The 24,055-nt window shown below is 46.0% G+C and overlaps 1 protein-coding gene across 8 annotated transcripts in view; it reads left to right on the forward strand.

The window, feature by feature from the left end:
* The window catches only part of LOC147712092 (caspase-7-like), a 203,158-nt gene that overhangs the window by 1,859 nt on the left and 177,244 nt on the right, over positions 1 to 24,055 (forward strand). For 2 of the 8 annotated variants that reach the window (XM_086922851.1, XM_086922855.1), the window contains exons 1-3: positions 3,426 to 3,517; positions 6,784 to 6,881; positions 17,313 to 17,461. In XM_086922851.1, coding sequence (XP_086778977.1) covers positions 3,497 to 3,517; positions 6,784 to 6,881; positions 17,313 to 17,461 — 268 coding nt within the window. In that variant the 5' untranslated portion in view covers positions 3,426 to 3,496. Of the gene's footprint in view, positions 1 to 3,425; positions 3,518 to 6,783; positions 6,882 to 17,312; positions 17,462 to 24,055 lie in introns of those variants that run through there. The other 6 variants (XM_086922852.1, XM_086922856.1, XM_086922854.1 and 3 more) reach the window with 3 other exon arrangements.

Raw genomic sequence — 24,055 nt, forward strand, 5'->3', positions numbered from 1 at the left:
GCGCTGTAGAAGGGTGCTATGACAGACTGTGTCAAAGGCTGCGGAGAGGTCGAGGAGGATGAGGGCGACTGTGTCTCCATTGTCCAGTAGAGTTCGAATGTCGTCTGTTGCTGCGATGAGGGCGGTCTCAGTGCTGTGTTTTGCTCGGAAGCCAGATTGAGAGGAGTCGAGGGATTTGTTGGCTTCGAGGAAAGCGGCGAGCTGGTTGTTGACAGCTTTCTCGATTACTTTGGCCGGGAATGGAAGGAGCGAAATGGGGCGGTAATTTTTGAGTTCGGTGGGGTCCGCTGTGGGTTTTTTCAGAAGGGCGGTGAGTTCAGCGTGTTTCCAGCTTTCCGGGAAGGTGGCGGAATTGAAGGAGCAGTTGATGACGTCTCGGAGGTGAGGTGCTATGACGGAGTCTGCTTTGTTGAAGATGTGGTGAGGACATGGGTCTGTGGGAGATCCTGAGTGGATGGAGTTCATCAGGCGGATGGTGTCCTCAGTGGAGATTGGGTTCCAGTCGTTAAGGGTGTTCAGGGGGGGAGAGTGTTCTTCATATGGATGGGTGGGTTGGTCTCCGGGTTGGTTGTCGAAGCTGTTGTGGATGTCAGTGATTTTGTTGTGGAAGAATGAGGCTAGGGAGTCGCAGAGGGCTTGAGAGGGGGTGATGTCGTTGGAATTGGCCGAGGGATTGGTAAATTCCTTGACGATGTTGAAAAGTTCCTTGCTGTTGTGGGCGTTGTTGTCAAGTCGATCCTTGAATGCTGTTTTCTTGGCTTTTCGGATTAGTTGGTGGTGTGTGCGGGTGGCGTTTTTGAAGGCATCCTTGGTGCTGGTGGTTGGGTCTTTTTTCCAGGCCTTTTCAAGGGAGCGGCAGAGTTTCTTGGACTTCTTAAGATCAGCGTTGAACCATGAGGCCTTCTTGCTGCCTGGTTTGCTTTGACGTTTTTTCAGTGGTGCTAAGGTGTCGGCGGTGTTGGATAACCATAGGGTGAAGTTGGCGGCGGATTGGTCTGGGTTAGAAGAGTGGGCTGGGGTGTTTAGAAGGAGCGATGAGGAGATCTGGTCAATGGTGATTTTGTTCCAGTTTCTTTGCAGAGTTGGTTGGGGGTGGTTGTTGGGTTTTGGCTTGTTGTAGGTGAAGTGAATGCAGCTGTGGTCGGTCCAGAGGAGATTCGTAGTGTGGCTGAAGGAGACATGATTGCTGGAGGTGAAGATGGGGTCGAGTGTGTGACCTGCGATGTGGGTGGGGGAAGTGACCAGTTGTTTAAGTCCGAGGTTGGCGAGGTTGTCCAAGAGGGTGGTGGTGTTGCGGTCGTTGTTCTTTTCAAGGTGAAAGTTGAGGTCTCCCAGAAGGATGTAGTCTTTGGAGGGGAGCGTGTGTGGAGTGATGAAGTCCGTGATGTCTTCACTGAATTTTGCGCGGGGTCCTGGTGGTCTGTAGAGGAGGGTGCCTCTAAGTGTGGTCTTGGGGTCGATGTGGATCTGGAAGTGAAGGTGTTCGGAGTTGGCGAGGTTGGCGTCAGAGCTGGTTGAGATGCGGATGGATTTTTTATGGACGATAGCGATACCTCCTACTGTGTGGCTGGTACGGTCCTTGCGAGTGATCTTATAATCTTCAGGGATGGCAATATGGCAATGGTGATGTCTGGGGCGGAGGAAGCGTTCATCCATGTTTCTGTTAGGAAGGCGACGTCTGGAGAGGTGGTGTCTAGTAGATTCCATAGGTCGATGGCGTGCCTGTGGACCGATCGGGTGTTGAGCAAGATGCATTGTAGGTTGTTGGGATCGGGAGACTGATGTGTGGTCGTAGCGGAGATGTTGTCGGTGCCGCTGAATTTGCAGGAGTAGCAAGAGAAAGGTCCATGGGTGTGTCCGGGAGCGGCTTGGACGCAGTTGGGGGCGCGACCGGGGTTAAGGGCTAGGAGGGTGGCGGCATCGTAGGTAATGCGGGGGGGCTGGGCCGCGCGAGGGGCAGGGGGTCTGGCGCTGGGCGCGGTCCAGGCGCGGACGGGCGTAGACGGGCTTACCTTTGGCGCACCTTCGGCGCGGATTGGGCGCGAACGCTGCGCGTGGACGCTGCGCGCGGGAACTCCTGTCATATATGGATGGTGGAGGGGAGGGGCGAGGGTGTCTCAGCTGGGAGGCGGGGCGGGCACACGAGGACAACAACAACAAAATGGAGGCGGAGGGGGGAGCACAGCGGAGCGCTAGAGTCAAACGCGCTAGCAGGACTAAACAGCAGTAGTAGATGAATTAACAAAGCGCTTAGGAGGCAACGCGGAAATATGCAACACAGCAGGCGAAATGTAAACAAATGAAATGGCACAGTTAAAGCAGTTCAATCAATGCAGCGCTACGATATTAGCAACACAGCAGGCGAAATGTAACCGAATGACAGAGGCGCTTTTAAAGGCAATTCCAGCAATGCAGCGTTACAATAGCGGAAAGGGGTGTCGTCGTAAGGGCCAAGTTTGAAAAGCAGAGTATAAGAGACTACATATACATTTTTTAAAAATATCAGCTGAAAAGAAGTTGGCAACAATGACATATAAACCAGTAAATCTGTGCTTGATGTCGCAAAGTGGCTGCATTTAAAATAGTCTACATGGTTAACACACCTGCTGCAGAGATCAATATCTGGACAGCAGCTTTGAGGGAAATACATTTGCGGTAAAACAACTTTAGCCATTAACACAGTTCTGAGAGAGTTCTGTGTTTTGTCCAGTGATAGGTTTGACCCATAAAGTAGCACAGCGGACCAATGCGCCTGCTGCAAAGCACATCGTTTAACATGCCTGCGCAGATTTGGAGTTTAATTAGGTATGTGTGCGGGCTACTGCTTTTGATACAGATCCGTTTGTAACTTCCATTTTACACACACAGGCCTTTTAATACTGCACAGTGAGCTATATACCGGCATCGAGGAGCTCCATGCAAACTGTGCGTCATGGATTCAGATCCTTAATGTTGTAAAGAAGAGTTCCTTTGTAGGGTAATAGCGTCTTGTAAGTGCAGACTACCCCAATCACGTTTCCAAGTTTATATTTAAAAAAACTGTGGACTTTGTCATGCCAAATCAAAGTGATAGTCACATACATGCCAATAGACCCGATTCAGGCGGGAGACTCACGATTTAATACGGAAAAATGGTTTCGTTTTAAATCTATTTCGTCTACAAATGTCTGTGACTCAATATAAATTCAATGTGGAAAGTCCATTCACCCGAAGTTTATTTACAAATGTCTCACTTTCCATTTTAAATTATTGCCATGTTTGTTAAATCGTTTCAATCTGTGAAAGCTTGTAAACCAAGCCCCGCATAGCGCCTAGGACCGAACCCCGGAACTTCCCGAAAAGTGAAAGTAAGATGTTGAAGGAACCGACCAGACTTAAAAGCCGAAGACCTGTGTTACCTGCAGGAAAGGGAGCGGCTGGGGGCGTGTCCGTCCCTCTACCTATTCCCTGTTAGTCGACAGTTGCCACTGAGGGGACCGGCGGCTTCTCTCTCACCATGGACTCTGCACTCGACACGGTAAAGCTTGCTATTCATGGCTGTCAGTCTGTCTTTGAATGTGTGTCTGGCAGAGAGGGTATTTATTCTTCGCCCACCTTTCACCTTCGCTGGGCTTCAGCGCCCACTTCATCGGGGCAAAGGCGTTTTTCGGCAGATTCTGAATGTGTGAAGACCTCGTGCAACTAAACTTTAAGCCATGGCACCTCATGCTGAAAGGAAAGCGCGTGTCACTAGTCTTAGGAAATGCATGCCAGCGGGTCAAAGGCAGCTGACAAGCGGGTCACTTTCACTTTCGGTTGGCAGGTGCGTCTTCTGAACAGCACAGAGCTCCGCACCTGTTTCAGGGAAGTTTGGACATTTAACTTGGAAAGTAATAGTAGGGTGGGCTGCCTTCGATTTCTTTAAACCAAAATATTATTTTTCATCATTGTTTGGCACATACTCTCTGAAAATAGTGTTCAGTTTCTAAAGTATCACTGTCTCAAAATGCAATCTTCGTGCACGTCATCTTTAAGGGTTTGTGATGCCATGACATCAACTGCTGCAGATCGAGCAACCAAGGTGAAAGGACGCTCTGCTGCATCTTACATCCCTACGGCCCAGTGCGTTATTGCTCCGTCAAAACTTTCCCTGATGATCTGGAGGGAGGACTGGGGATCAGAGTAGAGCGATTAAAGAGTATTTAACTGTAACCATCAGAGACCAATAAAAATAATGGGGTTGCCCTGTGTCACTCAGAATCTGGCTATATAATGGTATAGGCTGCAAAGTGATCTGTCAGATGTTGCAAATGCGAGTAGTGGTTGTAGTAAATGTGGTAGGGACAGAGGAGGGTGACTCGAAAATGGGGAATACTTACTACAAGTAAGGAGTGGATATAGGGAGGGATGTGCACACATCATCAAAAGAGTAAGCCCATTCCTATTCATAACTGCGCTTCTAAAGTTACTACAGCCAAAAAGGACTCAAGCTGTTCATTTCAAGAGAGCTTCAGGCTTCCAGCGGGGATCTACACATTGCTCAACAGGTTTGTATGAAGGAAAAAATGTATGTATCAATTCACTTAACTATAGGGAATATCAAATTACTCTATAAATGGTACAGTGTCCCATTGCAATTTTTAGACATTTCAAAAAACACATACCACAATACCTTCCTTTGGAAAAATCATTAATTATTTAAATCTGAATAAAATTACACATATATAGACATATACGTAACAAACATATATAGACATATACATAAAGAAATCTTGTTGCCTATACCCACTTTTTTACACCAAATCAGTGTTCGCTCGTTCAATCTGGGCAATACACTGTGAGGTAATCCTATTTGCACATGAGGTTTCCACACCTCTACAAACATTTACTAAATGTGCCTCGAAATACAATTCTAAATCTTGTTTTCAAGTGGATTCCTCCCATCAAAACTGTCAACGCGTTTCAGCACTCATTCCTTCCTGGCTTCATCAGGACAAGGGTAAAGAAACCAACTTGCCCTTAACCGTGCGTCGGAGCAAATAACTTGGAATACCTGAGTGGCGATACTTCTATGGCAGATGCAGGGAGACCACAGAAGAATGCCATGGTTGGGCTTCATATGGCTTTTGATGCCTTTAACTAATTTACAGCCGAGAGGTGACTGGATTACGCTGTACGGGAGTGACTTGATTTTTTCACATTGGGGTATCACTTGCCAGGAGCATGAACAATAGCCTAAAGCTTTAAGACCAGGTTGGTTCCTTTACCCATTTGAGAAACAAAACCTGTGCACACACAATCTAAATATTGACAATTAATATCTTATTGGTGTTCTTAGAAACAATGATGAAGGGCAGGATTTAGCCCTGAAGATTTGGAGTGTACTTCGCTCCAGTGAAACACGTGTCGGCTGGCGCAATAAATACAAGTGCAACATATACCGACTGCCCTTCATCATTGCTTCTAAGAACACCAATAAGATATTAATTGTCAATATTTAGATTGTGTGTGCACAGGTTTTGTTTCTCAAGTTGTAAATGTATGCCTAGTAATACATTGTTGAGGGGTTGTTAGGGTCACCCCGTTCCGAGTAGCACCACATTAACCGAACAAGTCCTATTAACCTAGCCAATTGTCCAGTGGAGCGAAACTATTCCTTTAAACTAAGTGCCCTTGTCATGGTAATAAGGTTCCTTTACACATGTTCAGGTGATGCACACTTAACATTTCCCCACCCAGCTGTGTTCTACAGTCAGGTGGAGAAGAGTCACGAGCTCTCAGGCACTGTCTGAGCAGCACACCAGGCCGCACATCTCCAATCCCAGAGCTTCTCTCATGCTGAGAATAGTATTTCCAGTATAAGAGCAGTGTCAGGATTGGCATCTGGGAGTGTGCACGGTGTCCACCAGCCCTGGAGTCGAGGGTTGGGAGAGAAGCAATGCAGCAACTGCAGCGGGAGGTAAGTAACGTTTCATATTTCTTTTTTTGTCAGTGTGTCTGTGCTTATTTTTGTATACCCATTTACCCCCTGAAGGCTCACTTGAACCCCAAGCAGCCACCACTGTGATTTTCACTGTTTGTTTAGCTGGAACAATATTTAGATATGGTCTCAATTTAAACAGACACACAGCTGGTAGTTAAAGTGATGACTGGTCGGGGGTGAGTAGAAAGACCTAAACATTCATGAACTGTTGTATATGAAAGTATTGTACTGTACTTGTTACTGTCGGTTTGTGGCTTTGTGGGTTTTTGAAATCTTGGTCATGACTTGAAAGCGGTTTTCTGATTGGACACAGTTATGAACCATAAGCGTGATATCGCCAGGGGAGGGAGTAACTTGCGTGGTTACCATTGATGTAGTTAAAATTGAGATATTGTTTCTCCTTTGTGAATGGATGCTGAGTACTCTCAATCCTAATTATGTTGCATATAGTAAAAATGGAATCATACAAACCAATGGTGCCAAGAAAAACTGGAATTGGAATAGTCCTGATTGTGCAGAATTTGGTAAGTACTATAAGGCAAGAAATGTATTGTTATTGAAGTTAAAAGATAATTCATTGCGATAAAAAGTAAGTACTTATAAAATGAGAGGTTATTTCTGGCCTTGCTGCTGGAAAATGAAATTCTCATTCTCTATTGGAAGAAAACACCTGATCCGGTATTCAAGTCTTGGAACTGATGGAATCACTATAATACCTGAAGTTGGGTCTGTCACATTAAAAAGGTTTCTTACAACACTGTGCATTATCTCTGTAAATACTGATACTGTTGTGTGTATGTCTTTATCCATGTGTCCAACAGATGGAAACCTCTGAAGCTGCTTCTGTGCATGATGTGGAAGGAGGGGATACAACTGATGCCAGACCCGACAGGAGTGCTAGGAGTCCTGTTATAACAAAGTGAGTGATGCTCTCTCTCCTCTTTGCTACTCTTGAAAATGCGTGCCTGATCTGAAATCACAATGCACTAATGCACAACCGAGTCCTCCAAAGTGCATGAGATTCTCAGAGGTGCATCCGCATTGTACAGAGATGGATCTCGAAGCGTGAGCACCCCAAGGATCAGCATTGATAGGTCACCCACATCCTCCACGGGGAAACTCCACCTCCTCATTGAGGCTCTCCCAGCCCCCAATGCTTCCCCGCCAAGCACCACAGAATGGTCTCCAGTGGGTGGGTTGATAGCCATTACCCCAGTACTGCATTACCCACACACAATTTCGCTAATTATCTCATCGAACTGGGAGCTCAGTGAGACCTTGACTGATATGTTATGCTTTCACATTGTTTATTACTTGAAAAAACAATAAAAATGCTAGTCAGTAACACGCATATGACCTGCAGAATTGTAATTCACTTTTAAGAACATGCATTATCGAATTGCACTTGCAGTCTGAGAATGCACATGGGTATTTGAGAATCACGATCAGACAAGGCTCATGCCTACTCCTACAGTTCATATGCACCTTCAAATCTGCATGTGATTCTTGAACATGCATGCCTACTTGCGTCTTCAGATCCTCACACATTCGAGAACAATGCTGATTTTTATTTCTCAATAATCACATAGCAGCACAGTAAGTTGCAGAAAAACATATGTATACTTTGCAGTCACTATTTCTCAGTGGAAAAAAAACATGGAAACATGACATTACCAATTTTAGATTATTCTTCATTATGCTGTTGATGGATGAAGGAAGATCTGTTTAGTGCGCACTCTCATGTGTTGCCTCAAATTGCCATTTTTTTTTTAATTATAGAGTTTAATGGGACAAAGCATGTAGTGGTGGCCACACCTACCTCTATGCAAACCTTACTTTCTCCATCTCAGGAACCATGTCTAACATATCACCCGAGGAGAGTTATACCAAACTTGTCAAACAGCCACTCTCCCCAAGCAGTGTTTTGGATTTGCCATTTTTTGTGGTGTAGGCAGGAGCATGGAAGCTCAGTACCCAGATTGCATTTAGAAATTGTGCCTCAGAAACAGATCCTGTGGGGGAAAATGGCCACAATATGTTCGTTGAGCCTAGCAACACTGGCCCACCAGATAAATGTAATCACGGGTAGCAGTGGAAAGGAGGCTTCAGGAGTGGCAGGACAAGTCCCATATGATTGGACCTGTTGTTTGTGTGTGCCACCCTCCTCTCTAGAGCGCCTGAAGGTGGAGCATCCTTGCGGGAAGAACTGAAAATAGGATTTATCGAGCAGCGCCACTTGAACTCACACAGAAGCGCCATGTTTTGCAACAACTGCAGAAGCTCAGTGTAATCAAATAGAAAGTGTGGGATAAATGGTCTGGGCCAAATAAAAAGTGGTGCAAATTTAAGGCCACAATCCGTGCTCCCACCTCAAACATATTTTATGTTGATGATTCTTTGTTAATTTGTCCCTCACTGACTTCGAAATTCGATTTTTGGTTGAAAGTTTCCAAGTTCAGTAGAGTCATGGCAATTGTTTATTGAGTCCAAATCATGGCTTTCTTATGCATCATGGCGACACCAGCCCTTCCACGTCATCTAAGGAAGTGCTAAGTAAAGACACAAAATAAACTCAAGTTATGTGTTTAAGTGTGTATCATAATGCTTCCTGCTACCCTATTTGTCACACCCTTTGCCACTTATGTCTTATTCTTGTACAGTATAGGAAAATATAGGGACCCCTACTAAACAAATGGGTTTGCTACACGTAGGGAAAGAACACAAATTGGAGAAAAAACAATAGCAAACATTCATTTAACACATTTGACTTTTAAGGTGTAGTAATGGATAGCCCACAAATTGATGTATGAAATAATATATTTTTATTCTATTTTATTCTCTTTTCAGTATTTTTTGTTTCTTTTCTATTATGGTTGCAATATTTCAACTCATAAAGTGCAGTTTATATTGTTATTTACATTTCACATTTACATTCATGATTCTAAAAACAAAACGGATACAAATGACGGCAGAATAGAAACGACGCACGTTTCGGCACTGCTGCCTTCATCAGGAAACCGTCTTTTAGCATGACCTCTCTTAAATAGATCAAGCGTTTTGACTATCTTTACAAATAGGATGATACGGCACATATGTTGGTACGTGAATCGATTCTATTTTCTGCAATAAATAAAAAGATGTATCAATTGAATCATTTAATTTTTTTATATTTTAATAGGCCCATATTTTTAAATCATCTTCAGTCCGTCGTGATAGTATTTGGCCATTAATATTTGAACATGTTGGATAAGTGAATGCCCTGCATCCTTTATTGTATGACGCGACCGCTGTATCTTAATCCTTAATTTTGGTAAATTCGGTTCTCTTACAAGCTATTTCAAACAGCGCTATACATGTTCTGTTGTTTATAGAGGACACCTGGTGATTTTCACTGTTTTATAGGGCATCAATAGCATCGATAGATTGAAATATTGCAACCATAATAGAAAAGAAACAAAAAATACTGAAAAGAGAATAAAATAGAATAAAATATATATTTTTTTATACATCAATTTGTGGGCTATCCATTACTGCATCTTAAAAGTCAAATGTGTTAAATGAATGTTTGCTATTGTTTTTTCTCCAATTTCTATTCTTGTACAGTATACTTTGAATTTCAGGTGACTTCTGGCGTCCTTAATGTGTCAGTGCCTGCATGCTTAGTTCAGTGTTGTCTACTTAACTGGTCCCCATCTGTGTTTTACTTAAAAAGTACTGCACGTTCAGAGATATAAAGGTGCGCCAAGCCATTTCAAATTCTTATTGATCTTGGTTGTCTATTCAGAAGATAGAGTTTTAAGCCAGGCCTTTTATATCGGTCTAAATATTATTGAAAAGATACCCCTTTTCCTTATAGTGAAAAAAGATAATTCACTTACGATTCTCTTTATGAAGAAATAGGATAAAAAGTAAAATAGTTTAATATTAGCAATTTGATTCCTCTGATGGATAAGGAAAATCGAGTTTTTTTCCTGTATTGAATCTTATGCAGTTTTCACAGAAACAAGATTTGTCTTCAGACTTTTTATCCCAAGAAATTTGTGACTTCTTTTTTACAAGGCCATTCGTGTTTCTTTTGCTTCTCAATGAAGTCCAACTCACAATAGCCTACACGGCTGTTTTATACTAACACTGACTCAACAAAGAAAAAAGTGCAGAGTTCTGAGGAACTGGCCTAAAGATGTCTCTAACTGTCCGACGCGTGCCGATTTATATCTTAAGTTTGTCAATGTTTTGATTTTGTTTGCTTGAAGCATGATTTAAGGCCGTGCTTTCAAGACCCTTCAATGTGATTATGCGTGGTATTTGGTTTTGCAAGTTTGGAATGCGAAATAACTCTTCTTGAAGCTTGGCACGTGAACATGCTCCCTATAAATTATAGCATTTAAATGTTAGTTTTGTTGCACCTTAAAGTTCCCATGAACATAAAACACGGTTAATAATAACGTTTATGTTATATCTGCTAACATGTTCATATTGTTAATCCATTGGAAAAGATCTGTTTGCAAATTGTTGCAAAAACTTACAAACTCAAGTTTGACGCCAATTGAACTTTTTCCACGCTGCCAGAAGGAGGGATTGACTGCCTCTGCATCAAGGGAAGGATTCCTGCTGCACCTCGCGGGTCCCGCTTCGCCTTTGTCTGCCCATCCAAGGGTTGGCCTCTGCAGGGTGAGTGCGCGAGCGACAGGGCTGCGAGCGCGGGGATCGGGACTCACTTTCCCAGGAGTCCCGGCAACCCCGAGGCCAAGTCACCTGGCCCGCTCTCCCTGACCGCCCCGCCCCGCATTGCCGAAAAAAAGGACTCCGCCTGCGTTGCTGTTTGGGACGCCAATTGAACTTTTTCCACGCTGCCAGATGTAGGAGAGATTTACTGCCTCTGCATCAAGGGAAGGTTTCTTGCTGCACCTCGCGGAACCCGCTTCGCGGGTCCCGCTTCGCCTTTGTCTGCCCATCCAAGGGTTGGCCTCTGCAGGGTGAGTGCGCGAGCGACAGGGCTGCGAGCGCGGGGATCAGGACTCACTTTCCCAGGAGTCCCGGCAACCCCGAGGCCAAGTCACCTGGCCCGCTCTCCCTGACCGCCCCGCCCCGCATTGCCGAAGAAAAGGACTCCGCCTGCGTTGCTGTTTGGGACGCCAATTGAACTTTTTCCACGCTGCCAGAAGGAGGGATTGACTGCCTCTGCATCAAGGGAAGGATTCCTGCTGCACCTCGCGGAACCTGCTTCGCGGGTCCCGCTTCGCCTTTGTCTGCCCATCCAAGGGTTGGCCTCTGCAGGGTGAGTGCGCGAGCGACAGGGCTGCGAGCGCCGGGATCGGAACTCACTTTCCCAGGAGTCCCGGCAACCCCGAGGCCAAGTCACCTGGCCCGCTCTCCCTGACCGCCCCGCCCCGCATTGCCGAAGAAAAGGACTCCGCCTGCGTTGCTGTTTGGGACGCCAATTGAACTTTTTCCACGCTGCCAGAAGGAGGGATTGACTGCCTCTGCATCAAGGGAAGGATTCCTGCTGCACCTCGCGGGTCCCGCTTCGCCTTTGTCTGCCCATCCAAGGGTTGGCCTCTGCAGGGTGAGTGCGCGAGCGACAGGGCTGCGAGCGCGGGGATCGGGACTCACTTTCCCAGGAGTCCCGGCAACCCCGAGGCCAAGTCACCTGGCCCGCTCTCCCTGACCGCCCCGCCCCGCAATCCCATCTCCCCTATCAACGCCCATAAGTAGTGACGAACCCCGCTGCGTGGGAGCGCGCGGGAGCGCCCGGGGCTAAGCCCGGGCAAAGGGCGGGCCCTCTGTGGCCCTCAGAGGCCAGAGGAGGCCGGGCTGGGCCACTGACCCTGGTTGATTGAATCTATCCTACTTGCGCTTTGTACCCCTAGGGCATACGGGTTATGTCCACTCGTAAAACTAGAAGCATGGCTGTTGCTAGTGCTAAAAAACTTACTGGGACCTTGGACGATTTCATTACCCGCACACACGCATTAATTGACGAGGGAATAACACTAATGGACAGTAGAGTATCACAAGACCTGGCCATGGCCAAACGCTCATCACTGGGTCTGATTGCGCAGGCCCAAACACCTACTACCGTTTGTCGTCCAGAAACCCAGGCTCTAGTACATAGCCACGGTGAATCTGGGGCCATGGATGCCTCTAATACTAACATTGATACCGACCAGGACTTGGAGGCTTCACCTAACCTTAATATTCTAACTCTGAGTGGAACACAACCGCAAGAGTCAAACACCTGTGATACTACCGACGTTAACACTGAGAGGGGCAGGATTGAAGGGGCTATTCCTAAGCAGAAACAGAAGGGTAACAAACAAACCACCTTCAAACGAAAGAAGGGCCCGACATACCCCAACCCCAACCCCCCTAACCGTGAGATGCTGTCAGATGTTCCTTCTAGCTTATCAGGGGGGACACTTCCAAATAAGGCTGGTTTACCCCTAAATCTACCAGACGACACCTTAATTGATCAAAGTCTGGAGGAAATCTTACAGTCTAGTGTAGACGCTGGTAATCCTCCTCCTATAGTGCCATCACAGGAGGAGGTTGGTTTAACTATTAACAACTCTGTGATTTTCAATATGTTGAAATCTCTGTTAGAACCTATAGAGGTAAGACTACGCTGTCTCGAAACTGTCCTAAAAAACATACACAAGGACATAAGTGCTCCCAGTTTCTCCTTAAATAATAAAACTGTTCAGATTTCTAATCAGTCTAAATCACTAAAACCCCAGGCGATCCCTAATAAAACATTGGAGACTAATAAAGGGGTGCCAAAGAATCGTAGTAATACTCCAATTCAGACTATCCCTAACAATAAGCCCCCTACAGTAGAGGGAACTAAGAAAACTGATCCTGTCCATATACCCTCCAAAAACAATCCAAATTTAACTCCTCAGGTTACTTCTAGGGATGGTCTATCCCAACCCGTAATCCCTGAAGCCCTTGATAAAGTTAAATGTAAGGCCCGGAAAAATATCCATCTGCCCCCTGATGCCTGTCCCTATGTTGTTATACTTACCGGGGTCACTGAAATACCTGCAACTGAACAAGAGTCGTACCAGACTCTTAAAAATAAAGTATGCCATTGGTTAGCCAACAACTATCCCCTTCCGCCAAACATTCCCTGTAATATTCTGATGATTGAGAGAGCCCCATGGGTAGGAGATAATAGGAAAAACCTTCCAGGGGATTGTGTAGTGGTTACCTTCGAGAACACTGAGGTTGTAGAATTTATTTGCAGCAGAAAGGCCCCGAGATACCAGGCGAGCACAGTAACTGCTAGGCCTCTCTCATATTTTTACCTCCCACAAAATCAAGCCGACAATCGATGGAGCTGGCTTAAGGGCCCTCACGATCGTAAACCCAGACAGAGACCCAATTTTCCCTGGGCGCCACAAACCCCTGGCTGGGAGGAGGAATGGGATGGGGGATGGAACTTGGTTGGGAATAGAGGAGGCAGACCACCGCAAGGCGGCCCTTTCTTTGGCTTGCATCCTTCTCAACTATATCATTACCCCCAACAGCGAAATGGACCTGCCAATCCTCTGTACTTCCCAACGGTGAATCGTTTTGAATGCCTCTCAAATACAGACTGGGTGGATTGACATATGCAGGGCCCTCCAAAGGGAAGGGGACCCCAGACCAGTTTAATTTTCCCTTGTAAAGAAGTGGCAACAGCGGTTTTGACTATGGATAAACCTCCTTCTACTCCCCTTGATAGCTTGTTGGAGGCGAAGAGTCGGAGTACACCATCTTTTCTCCCAGCCGCACCTCTGCCCCTTTGTAAATTTCTTACTTGGAATGTGGCAGGTCTAAATGCAAAGGCGTTAGACCCCATATGGCAAGAGTTTGTAAAACAATACGACATAGTGGGTTTGCAAGAAACCTGGGACACCACAACCAATTTTGCACTAGATGGCTTTTGTAGTTTTTTTTACCCCCGCAGCTTCTAGCGCAAGAGGAAGAGCAAAAGGGGGCCTACTTACACTGTGTTCCTTGGAGCTGGTAGGGGCATTCAAACAAATAGAATCTGCACCCGCAAACACGCTAGTCGTGGAGTGGACCTTACCTGGCTCCCAAACTTTGTTAGTAGTTAATTTTTATAATTCCAGGGAGTCTTCATCTGTTAATGAACATCTGACTTCCTTATTACAATTTTTGTCAGCCCATAGAAACGACTGCACCTCCCCCCCAGGAGATGATTATTCTGGGTGATTTTAATATTCACCCCTGTGAGGGTGATTGCCTCAATGATAGTTGTGGGGGCTCACCGACGGAAGCCATTCCCCACTTTGTGCATACAATTGAGGGTGAGTGTCTTGAGTCTTTCCTGGCGACTTTAAATTTATTTGAATTTGCTCAAAGTAAGAATGATCCCAGAGCCCCAACCTTCGTGGGGAAAGACGCCAATACCATAATAGATTTCATTTTTGTTTCATCTGGGGTACTAGCTAAGGCACGCGAGTACATGGTGGTCACTGCTAGTTTCAGCGATCACAATCCTGTTCTCCTGATGCTGGACCTAGACTGTTTCCGGACCCATAATCCAACAGATGTGGCAGCCCCAAGGGACTTGATAGCTAAAGACCAGGGAAGGCGCCTAAAATGGGAACAGATAGTCCCTGAACAATTCTTCCATTTACTTGCCCAAGAGTCAGAGGCTGATATGGCAGTATGTCTGGACCCAACTGCTCGAGGCCCCGATGTAGTAGTAGCATATGAGGAGATATGCGGAAGGATTGCTAAGAATTTGGAGTTAAGGTCTACCGGGCAAAGGATCAAGAAACCCCAGAAATGGTTTAATAAAGAATGTTCGCAGAAACATAGCGCTCTGATGAAAGCTCTAAAACAAAAACCTAGGGACAGGACTTTAGTGGCCAATCTAAGGAAGGATTACAAAATTGCAGTTCTCAAACGCAAATCTGGAATCAAGGAGGAAGCCTGGGAGAGCCTATTATCTACGGACGTATTGAGAGATAGCAAAAAGTTCTGGGCCATTGTGAACCAGCCCTTCTTCTCCAATGATGGGAAGACCGACATGGACTGTGTGATAGAAGATGGCAGATGGATAGGCCATTTCGAAAAGATCTATGAATCCACAGCATCTGGTTTAACTGATAACGTCCATAAACCCTCCAACCTGGTTATGGATTTTAGTAGTTTGGAGGTTGAAAGGGCGATCAGAGACACAAGTAAACACAAAGCCCCGGGCCCTGATGGGGTCCCTGCAGATCTCTATATCCAATGCCCACAATTTTGGTCGAAGATATTAACGAATGTTTTTAATGCAATACCCACAGCTGGTTTTCCTTCCTCTTGGTCCACCTCTATTATTGTGCCCATATTCAAGAAAGGGAACAGGGGGGACCCGGCTTGCTACAGGCCAATCTCCCTGCTGGACTCTGCCGTTAAGATCTTGGGCAGAGTCATCCTGCAGAGGCTTGAGGATTGGCTTGGAGAGAGCAGGATCCTCTCGGAGTTACAGTATGGTTTCAGAGCACATAGAGGGACTATGGACCAATGTCTTAACCTCCACCTAATTATCAGCAAGTACACTGTGGTGAAGGGGGGACTCCTTTATTTGGGTTTTATGGACTTATCATCCGCTTTTGATTTGGTCAATCGTTCAAAACTGTGGACTACTTTGCGCAATATGGGTTTGGACACAATTTTGGTTAATTTTCTGCACGACCTCCATTTAAATTTATTTGCATCTGTTAGGGTGAACAGGGATGGAAGGTGTACAGCGAAGTTTAAGTCCGGGAGAGGTGTCAGACAAGGCTGCATTCTGGCACCTCTCCTTTTTACACTGTACATCAACTCCTTGGGCAATTCATTGAACTCAGTCACCCCAGACACTCCGCGTATGGGGGGGGTACCTATTCCGGTCCTCTTATACGCGGACGATGCCGTCCTCTTAGCTCGGACTGGCACAGGCCTTCAAAAACTATTAGATCATTTTGGCCTTTTTATGGAAGCACTCGATCTTAAGATTAACTCGACCAAATCTCATGTTATGGTTACTGGTTCACGAAAAAACCACACGAAGATCAGGTCTTTTAGCTGTAATAGTTTACCAATTTCCAGGGTCCCTTTCTTTTGTTATTTGGGTGTAACCTTCGATGAGAAAGGAACATGGGGTGCACAAATGAGAATAAAACAGAATGGAGTCATTAGATCCACTACAGCCCTCCTGCACTTCTCTAAAAAACTGGGCTCAAGACCCATGGAAGCTATGACCCGTATCTATAAAGCTAAATGTTTGGCAATCGCCTCTTACGGGGCTGCCATATGGGGCTATGTCTCATGCCCAGGTATTCAGATCGCAGAAAATAACTTTTTACGAGCCTTATTATCACTCCCTAAATCTTCTCCTATACCTACAATTCATAATGAATTAGGCTTGGGCCATGTTACTGACCTCTTAAAAATGGCCCCATTGATATACTGGGTTAAAACCTGGACAAACGAGGAAATCAGTTTAAATCATTGTATCCTCAAAGATTGCTTGTCTCTGGATAAAGCCAATAACATCCCTTGGCTGGCGTATGTTAGAGCGGCATGCGCGAGTCTAGGGCGCCCAGAAATGTACTCTTTGCCACACAATTTAAAAAAAGAGGATGTAAAGTGGGTCAAGCTGCATTTCCAAAACCTGTTGGAGTCTGAAAGGGAAACGGTTGAATTAGGTAAACCAATGGTACGTTCACTTTTCCAACTTTCCTCAACTTTAGCCATGGAACCTTATTTGAAATATGTTACCAAGCCTTACCATCGCTTTTTACTTATAAGGTTCAGGTTTAATCTAATACACCTTGTGCTCGGCTCACATTCAAAGTGGGGCTTACCAGAAAACTTACCCCCCTGTACCTGCGATTGTTTCTCTATACAGGACACCCTTCACTTAGTTATGCTTTGTGAACATTATCTGGTGGCTCGCAAAAAATTCCTGGTACCTATTCTGAAAGATTTGAACTTTGTCCAGGTACGGCCAGCATTATTACATCTACAGATGCTGAACTCGGTACAGACAACATATGGAGTAGCTTGTTTTCTGGCAGCAGCTGCCAGACAAAATAAATTAAGAACGGCTGCTATTCTTAATAACCAAATCTGATATTTGTACAATTTTGTTGGACACCATTTAACTTTGCTGACATAGACACTTATTTTAAACAAAATTCTCTTCTGTGCTTTTATGAAGGTGTAGTAATGTCCTTTTCATACATGTTTAATTGAATTTTAAACTTGCTTTGTATACTATGTCTTGCTTTTATGGTTTTAAATAACCGAATAAAGTTTCTTTGACTGACTGACTGACTACAAACTCAAGTAAACTGTTTTTCAGCAGCAAGAAGAAGAAGATGGAACAGCCACCAGCCTCCTCCACTAACATTCAGCAGCGACTTGTTGCACAACCCTACCTTTATAACATGAACTATGCACATGTTGGCAAATGTGTTATTATCAACAACGAGAACTTTCAGAGGAGTACAGGTACTTCTATTGATACTCTCACTGTGTGTTTTTCCAATGTCCCATTGTGTACTGATGCATTAGAGCTAACATATATGTTTGGTCTTTGCCAGTTTATGTTTTGTATATGCTGAATTTTTCTCCATGCTTTTTTATGAGAGGGAGAAGGCATAGCAGATTTTGGCTAGATAGTATTCTACTCTGTTTCATATTAATATTGTTCCACAGTCATTGATCTTCCATATGGACACACCACTACCACTGACTTTCTACAAAACTACTTTGTTCCGTCTTATGCCCCAAAGACGCCTCTGGCCAGTTTGAAAATGTGTATGCTGTATATTGTATTCAATTCATTAATTTTATTTAATGATTTATACAGCACGCCAATACAGTTAGGCGATACTGGGCTTTAAATAGCACATGAGCAGTGTCGGAGGCTGGCTTAGTATATGGTGCACATTTATCTAAGTGGAGCACCCTGCACTAATCCAGACAACACTTATGGTGATTTTAGTGGTCTTAGACAACCACTAAGTGGTAGCTGTGGAGAGCAGCCTTTAGGCTTAGTCAGAAGGAGTGTTAAGCAGCTTGTTTTACCAGTACTAATGATGTAGTGTAGGCCAAACGAAAAAGAACCACACAGTGTAGTTATAAAAATAGGTATATTTATTATACACACTCACTAACACATTGGTATATCTCCTACACAGATATATAAACACAGTACACACAGTATTTCAAAAGGAGAACAGGTAAGTACCCAGGAACCCCCGGATGCTGTGTGCAGAGTGGAAACACAGCCCGTACTTGATGCAAGTCAATGGAAAGTCACAGTTGCAGTTTTTAAGAGGAAGGACCCTTCCCAGAGGATCCTGAAAAAACCTGTGGAAGATGGAAAGTTGGAGAGTCAGCCCACCCTTGGATACCCCAGGAGCCAGGATACCTACACCAGGGAAGCCAGGTGCATAGGTGCAAAGTGAAGCCTGAAACCGCCGTAGACCACAATGGAGGACTTCGGTAAAAATGCTGTTGGCGATGAGGGTGAAAGAGTCCGGTGGAATCCAAGGATGGATTCTTGAAGAGGAGTGCCTGCAAGCAAAGGGGACAGAGTCTATGTCACTCAGGAGTGACAAGGAGTGACAGAAGACCAATGACCACAGATGACAAAAGATGAAGGAGAATTGATGGTGACCATGTTGCTGCAGCCACGAGGACCCGGTGATGCTGTGGAAGACCAGGAGCTGTTGACGAGCTGTACTGCGTCGGAAGTTGAGAACCAGGGGGTCGGTCTTTGGCGGGACCACCAACAAGCCTAGGCAGCAGCAACAGGCATGGAAAATGAAGAGGTGCAGTGTTGGGTCCAGCAAGATCCAAAGGACTCACCAAGTGCAGGAAAGCCTGAGCAGCCCCTAGGAAGCAGAGGAGCCCACTGGAGCTAAAGAAGACCCTCCAGAGAACCCACAGGCCAAAGGCACAGGAGTCGCCAGAGGACTTTGAGCAGCTCACCAAAGAAGTAGGCCCACCGTGCCGAGAGGGCTGTGATAATGAAGATCTTGGCAAGAAGAGATGCTGTAGGCTGACCACGTGAGATAGTAGTTTCTAGGATTAGCCAGTGGGTTGAACACTTCTGCGCAGAAGAGATAGACGGTGAGAGAGGGAGGCATAGAGAGAGGAAGCAACAAAGAAAGAGGAAGAGCAGCAGAGAGAGGGTAATGAAGAGTGACAAAGATATAGTGAGGGTGTGGGTGGGTGTGTATCGACAAGCCTTGACAACAGCAAGTCGACACGGTGTACAGGGTTGCTGTTTCAGTGGTTTAGATGAGGGATACTGGCCTCAAACTCGGTGAGAAGACAGTGCAGGCCTAGAGGGAGTTGCAGAACCACCACCTGTGTTGCTGAAACTTTCAGAGATTATGGGAGCTCAGGTGCAGCAGGCCATGGGCTCCTGTATCTAACACTGGAAACAGTGTTGGGGTAGGATTTCAACATGGTTGATACCAAACATGACCGGGTTTGGTGCAGCCAATATATAGTTAGACATCTTGTAATTGACTTGATGTCCACTATATGTATAAAATGGCTGACCCCACTTGCAAAGCCTGCAGAATTGGCTCACGGGTTTGTAGGGGGTGTCCTGCTCATGCAGGGTACTCTCACACTTATAACCTAGCACTTTGCTTTCAGGATTGAAAGACCTACCTTAGTGGTGACATAAGTTTTAAGTGCAGTGACCTCAGACATAAGTTTCCTTATATCTGTGGTGAGTGGTACTAGCACCAGCGCACACAGGCTGCAATGGAGGGGTCTGTAGTCACAGATTGAGTGGTCTGTCATGGGTGGCATAGTATATGCTGCCATCTATGGGAGACCCCTGGTCTACCTAAGCCCTTACCTTAGTACAATATACTTGGGACTTAGAAGGGTACACCATTAGCCAATTAGGAAGGTACCAAAGTGCTTAACATCCACCAATTCTGGGAGAAAGCACAGTGACTGGGGTCCTGGATAGCAGGATCCCAGTCAGATTAATCAGAAAACAGAATGACACCAGTAAAAAGAGTGGGTAACCGTGGGAAATGGCCCTTTTTGCGGGGTTATCCCCAAACTTTTTGCTTCTTCCTCTCTTGTTTTTACTGACCTGTGGTTGTTGACAATAGGACTCTGAGCACTTTACCATTGCTGATCAGTGCTAAAGTGAATATGCTCTCCCTGTAAATTATTACTGTGATTGGTTATCCATGATTGGCCTATTTGTTTTACCTGTAAAGTCCCTAGTAAAGGGCACTGAGTGTGCCAGGGCTGGTAATTGAAATGCTACTAGTGGGCCTGCACTGATTGTGCCACCAACATGAGTAGCCCTAAAATGGTGTCTCAGGCATGCCACTGCTGCGCCTGTGCGCAGTCTGTGAACTGCCATATTGTCCTCGCCAGTGTACCCACTGACCAGACCTGACCCTTCCCCTTTCTTACACATTGGACACCCCTGTGGTAGGCCCAAGGAACCCCCCTGGGCAGGGTGTAGTGTATGTGAAAGGTAGGACATGTACTAGTGTGGGTGACATGTTCTGATAGTGCAATACTGCCAATTTCGTTTTTCACTATTGAACGGCCATCTTGGCCATAGGATAGAATGGGGAATCCTGTGTCCCATATGTACCTGCATATCTCCCCATAGGAGCAAGATGGGAAGCTGAAGTCTGGTATCCCTGAACTCAGAATTTAATAACGCATCTTTTAGGAAAGATGGTTTTTAAATTCCGTGTGTGAAAATAGCACTTTTTAGAAAGTGGCTATTTTTCTGTTCAACCTTTCTGTGTGCCTCTGCCTTTTTTCTATTGACTGTCTGGTTTGTGTGTGACAGGGGCTGGGGGTGGCTGCAGGAGGCTGGGGGGTCAGCCCTAGGCTGAATAGACCTATCTACACTTAGAGTGGTGGGAGGAGGTGCACCTGGGCTTGAATGGGACTGTGCCTGCCTTCTACAATGCTGGCTCCACCTCCTGCGGTGCGCCTAATAGTCCTGGCCCACACTCACTAAGGAAGAAGACCTGCCCTGGCAGAGGGCACCCAGAACTGGTTGGGACTGGATCCTGGACCCCCTCATACATGAAGAACAAAGACTTTTGAGGTATAAGAGTAAGACCTGAAACCCCTGTAATTTAGACTTCAACAATCAAGAGGAACCTCCGCCAAAGGAAATCAACGGAAGAAACTGAGGAGAAGTATTGCCCTTGCTGTGTGTTCTGGGGCTGGCCTGCAGTTGGCTGATTCTGCTGAGGGTGAGGCTGAAGGACTTTGCTGTGTGCTGTGTCCCCCCCTGCTTGATTACAAGGACTTTGCTGTGTGCTGTGTCCTGAGAGTCTCCAAGGGCCTGTGAAGAGCTGGCCTCCTGTTAGAAACACAGGGATATAAAAGTTTCGGGAAGTAACCTCGTCTGTCTGGGTACATGTGCCTGGACCCAGATTGCCATCTATGTGAAGTCTGCTGCCTGACTTAAAGATCAGGATTACTCTGAGCCTCCATGCTGTATGCCTCTGCCTGCACGAGCTTCAATCTGCACTGAGAGGCCTCGGAGGATCAGCGTGCTGCAACACGGTGCGTGTGTCTACACATCGGCCACCTGGCACTGAGTTCATCGAGGGGCTGACAGCGAGAGCAACCAAGTACTGCGTGCCTGATTTCTCTGCTCTTGCCGCATCGAGGGAAACCGCGCTCAAGTCGAGGAATGGATGCCCCGTTCAGCCTGTATTGCAGCTTTGTGGAGGAGGGGTCAGGCTGCGATCTATCAGAAACACTGGTAGCAGTAGAAGGCACGTCTGAGAGGTACGGCTCGCAGTAGCGTTGGATTTTGCGAGCCGGGCTGTGCGTGGATGACTTTGCCAAGTGAGGAGTCGGGCTGGCGTTAGCGTTTAGGTCCCTGAGCCGGACTCCTTGTTCACCAGGAGAAAAAGAGATGTGAAGATTCCCTGTCCGCCACAGAGAAGGGGCCCGGCGCGTCATCGTAGAGCTGTGCTGTGATTGTTCCCAGCGCATCGCCTAGGTAATGGAGGGCTCGCTGCCAGAAGGAGCCTCGCCCAAAGCAGGAAGAAATGGAGCGTCACCTAGACAACGAGGGGCTCATCACCAGGAGGTGCCACGCTGCATCCCAGGAAGCACAAGGCGTCTTCCTGCAGCCCGACCCCCTTCCAACCAACAGCTGTGACCGGCAACGGACCAACTGACGGCCCGCGACCGGCACCCCAGGTAAACCGTCCCCAGCCGCATGGTTGCGTGAGTGTGCTGAGAGTGGGTTGGGGGTCAGCAGGGCTGCCGGGACTGCGGGGGAATCAGCTTCAGTACAGGGCCTGACAGAGAAACGATCTGGGCCTACTTAAATCATAGGTGGGGCATATTTCCCTCAATCAAGGAGGACAAAGTCAGAACCGCACCTGACCGCGCAATTATCTACCACCGATCCAAAAGTGGGAAGGGGTTTTCACTTGGGAGATAATTGCCTCATATTACAGACCTCACCATCTAAGCCCGCAGTTGATTTTCCCAGTAACTTTCCCCACGTGCACGAAGGAGCCATACTGAGGTGAACTTTGGGCCTCAAATGTGGGTTTCTGCAGACAGAACTGTGCAAATGATAACAGAGCTGCATAGGGGCTAAAGAGACTAGCGCTGTTGCTACTTTACATGTTTTAGCTTTTCACAACAGTAACCTACCACTTTGTTTTACTAAGGAAACCAAAGTGAACATTTTTCAAGCGACAGTCTAAAAAAGGAAGTACTTTATGTATGTGCATTTTTGGGGCGTTTGTGTTTTGCCTAAGCTATATAAAAATATTTATATTTTAATAATCACTGGTGTAGTGTCCATTTGTGGTGTTCACTGGGTTGCTGTCAGTGTTGGTGCAAATACTTTACACATTGCCTTGAGGATAAGCCTGTCTGCTAGTGCCAAGCTACCAAGGGAGTGAGCAGGGTGTTTCCCCCTTACCCTGACTAGAGTGGTAGTTTCTTCCTGGCTTTGGCGTCAGCCTCAGCCAACCAGAGATTCAATTTCTAGCAGTAACCATGAAAGCAGACCACACTTTCCTACAAGCAGCAGACAGAATTGGGCTACATCAAATATAGCGAGGCAGGTTTAAAACACTTGAGAGCTAATGAAGTGAAATATCTGATTCTGTGACCAAAGGCAATCATAACTTTGGGACCATTATGCCCATCATTATATTAGTAATTATCTGACAACTGTTTTTTTTTATTCAGCGGTAATAGGTTTTATATCCAGTCAATGGTGGCACTTCAAGAGAAGGGCTGATTACAAGCAGTAGAGCTTTGGAACTTGGGCACTTTAAAAGGAAATGTATCTCTGCTTCTGAAACCTCTTTAGCCAGTAGGATTAGTGTCAATAATAGTCTTATAGGCTAGACATCTGATGATAAATTGGATTATAGCTACAAAGCGGAGGAGGCATAGGAGGTCTCAAAGTATGGAATTGATATGTTCAATTTTGCTAGCGAAGTAGACAAACATGGCTCTTGATTTGTGGATAGCTTTAAGTGGGGTGACGGGTGTTTGGGGTGTGTTTGCAAGAAACACATTCTTTAGTTCTAGCCTGATGATGACCAGTGCCAGGACAGCTCCTTTGAGTTGTTCATGAGAAATAAGTTGGAAAATCTTTTTCAGAGCATGTAACTATGTTACCTACATTTGCTATGTTCTTCATTTGAGTGGTAGGAGTGAGAGCGGACTTCAGTGTGCGTACCCCACAGATGTATCCAAGGGAGTGAGAGTGGTGGTGTGATCCTGCAAAAATGCAGTTCGTCCTCAAGCTGTCAAAGTCATTTAATGATGCACAGCATCTCACCTGTGTGGCCTCCTCTAAAGGAGGCAAAGCGGCCCGGTTTGGTTGTGCTTAGGGTCAACTTCTCAAGAAGGGGTGGTTTAAAGACTACATGTTGGGCCAGGACAAGGACGGTAGCCTGAGTCTTTTTGCGCCACCCAACATCCCCTATGTTCTGCACCAGGACAGGAGAAGTAGCCAGTGTCTTCCTGCTAAACCCAACATGCCATACTCTAGCTCACACTTCCCATTTGACTGAAACGAACTTGGGACTGTGAGCTGTG

This window comes from Lissotriton vulgaris, chromosome 5 (genome assembly GCF_964263255.1).
Source record: "Lissotriton vulgaris chromosome 5, aLisVul1.2, whole genome shotgun sequence".
In the NCBI taxonomy this organism is placed as follows: Eukaryota; Metazoa; Chordata; class Amphibia; order Caudata; family Salamandridae; genus Lissotriton; species Lissotriton vulgaris.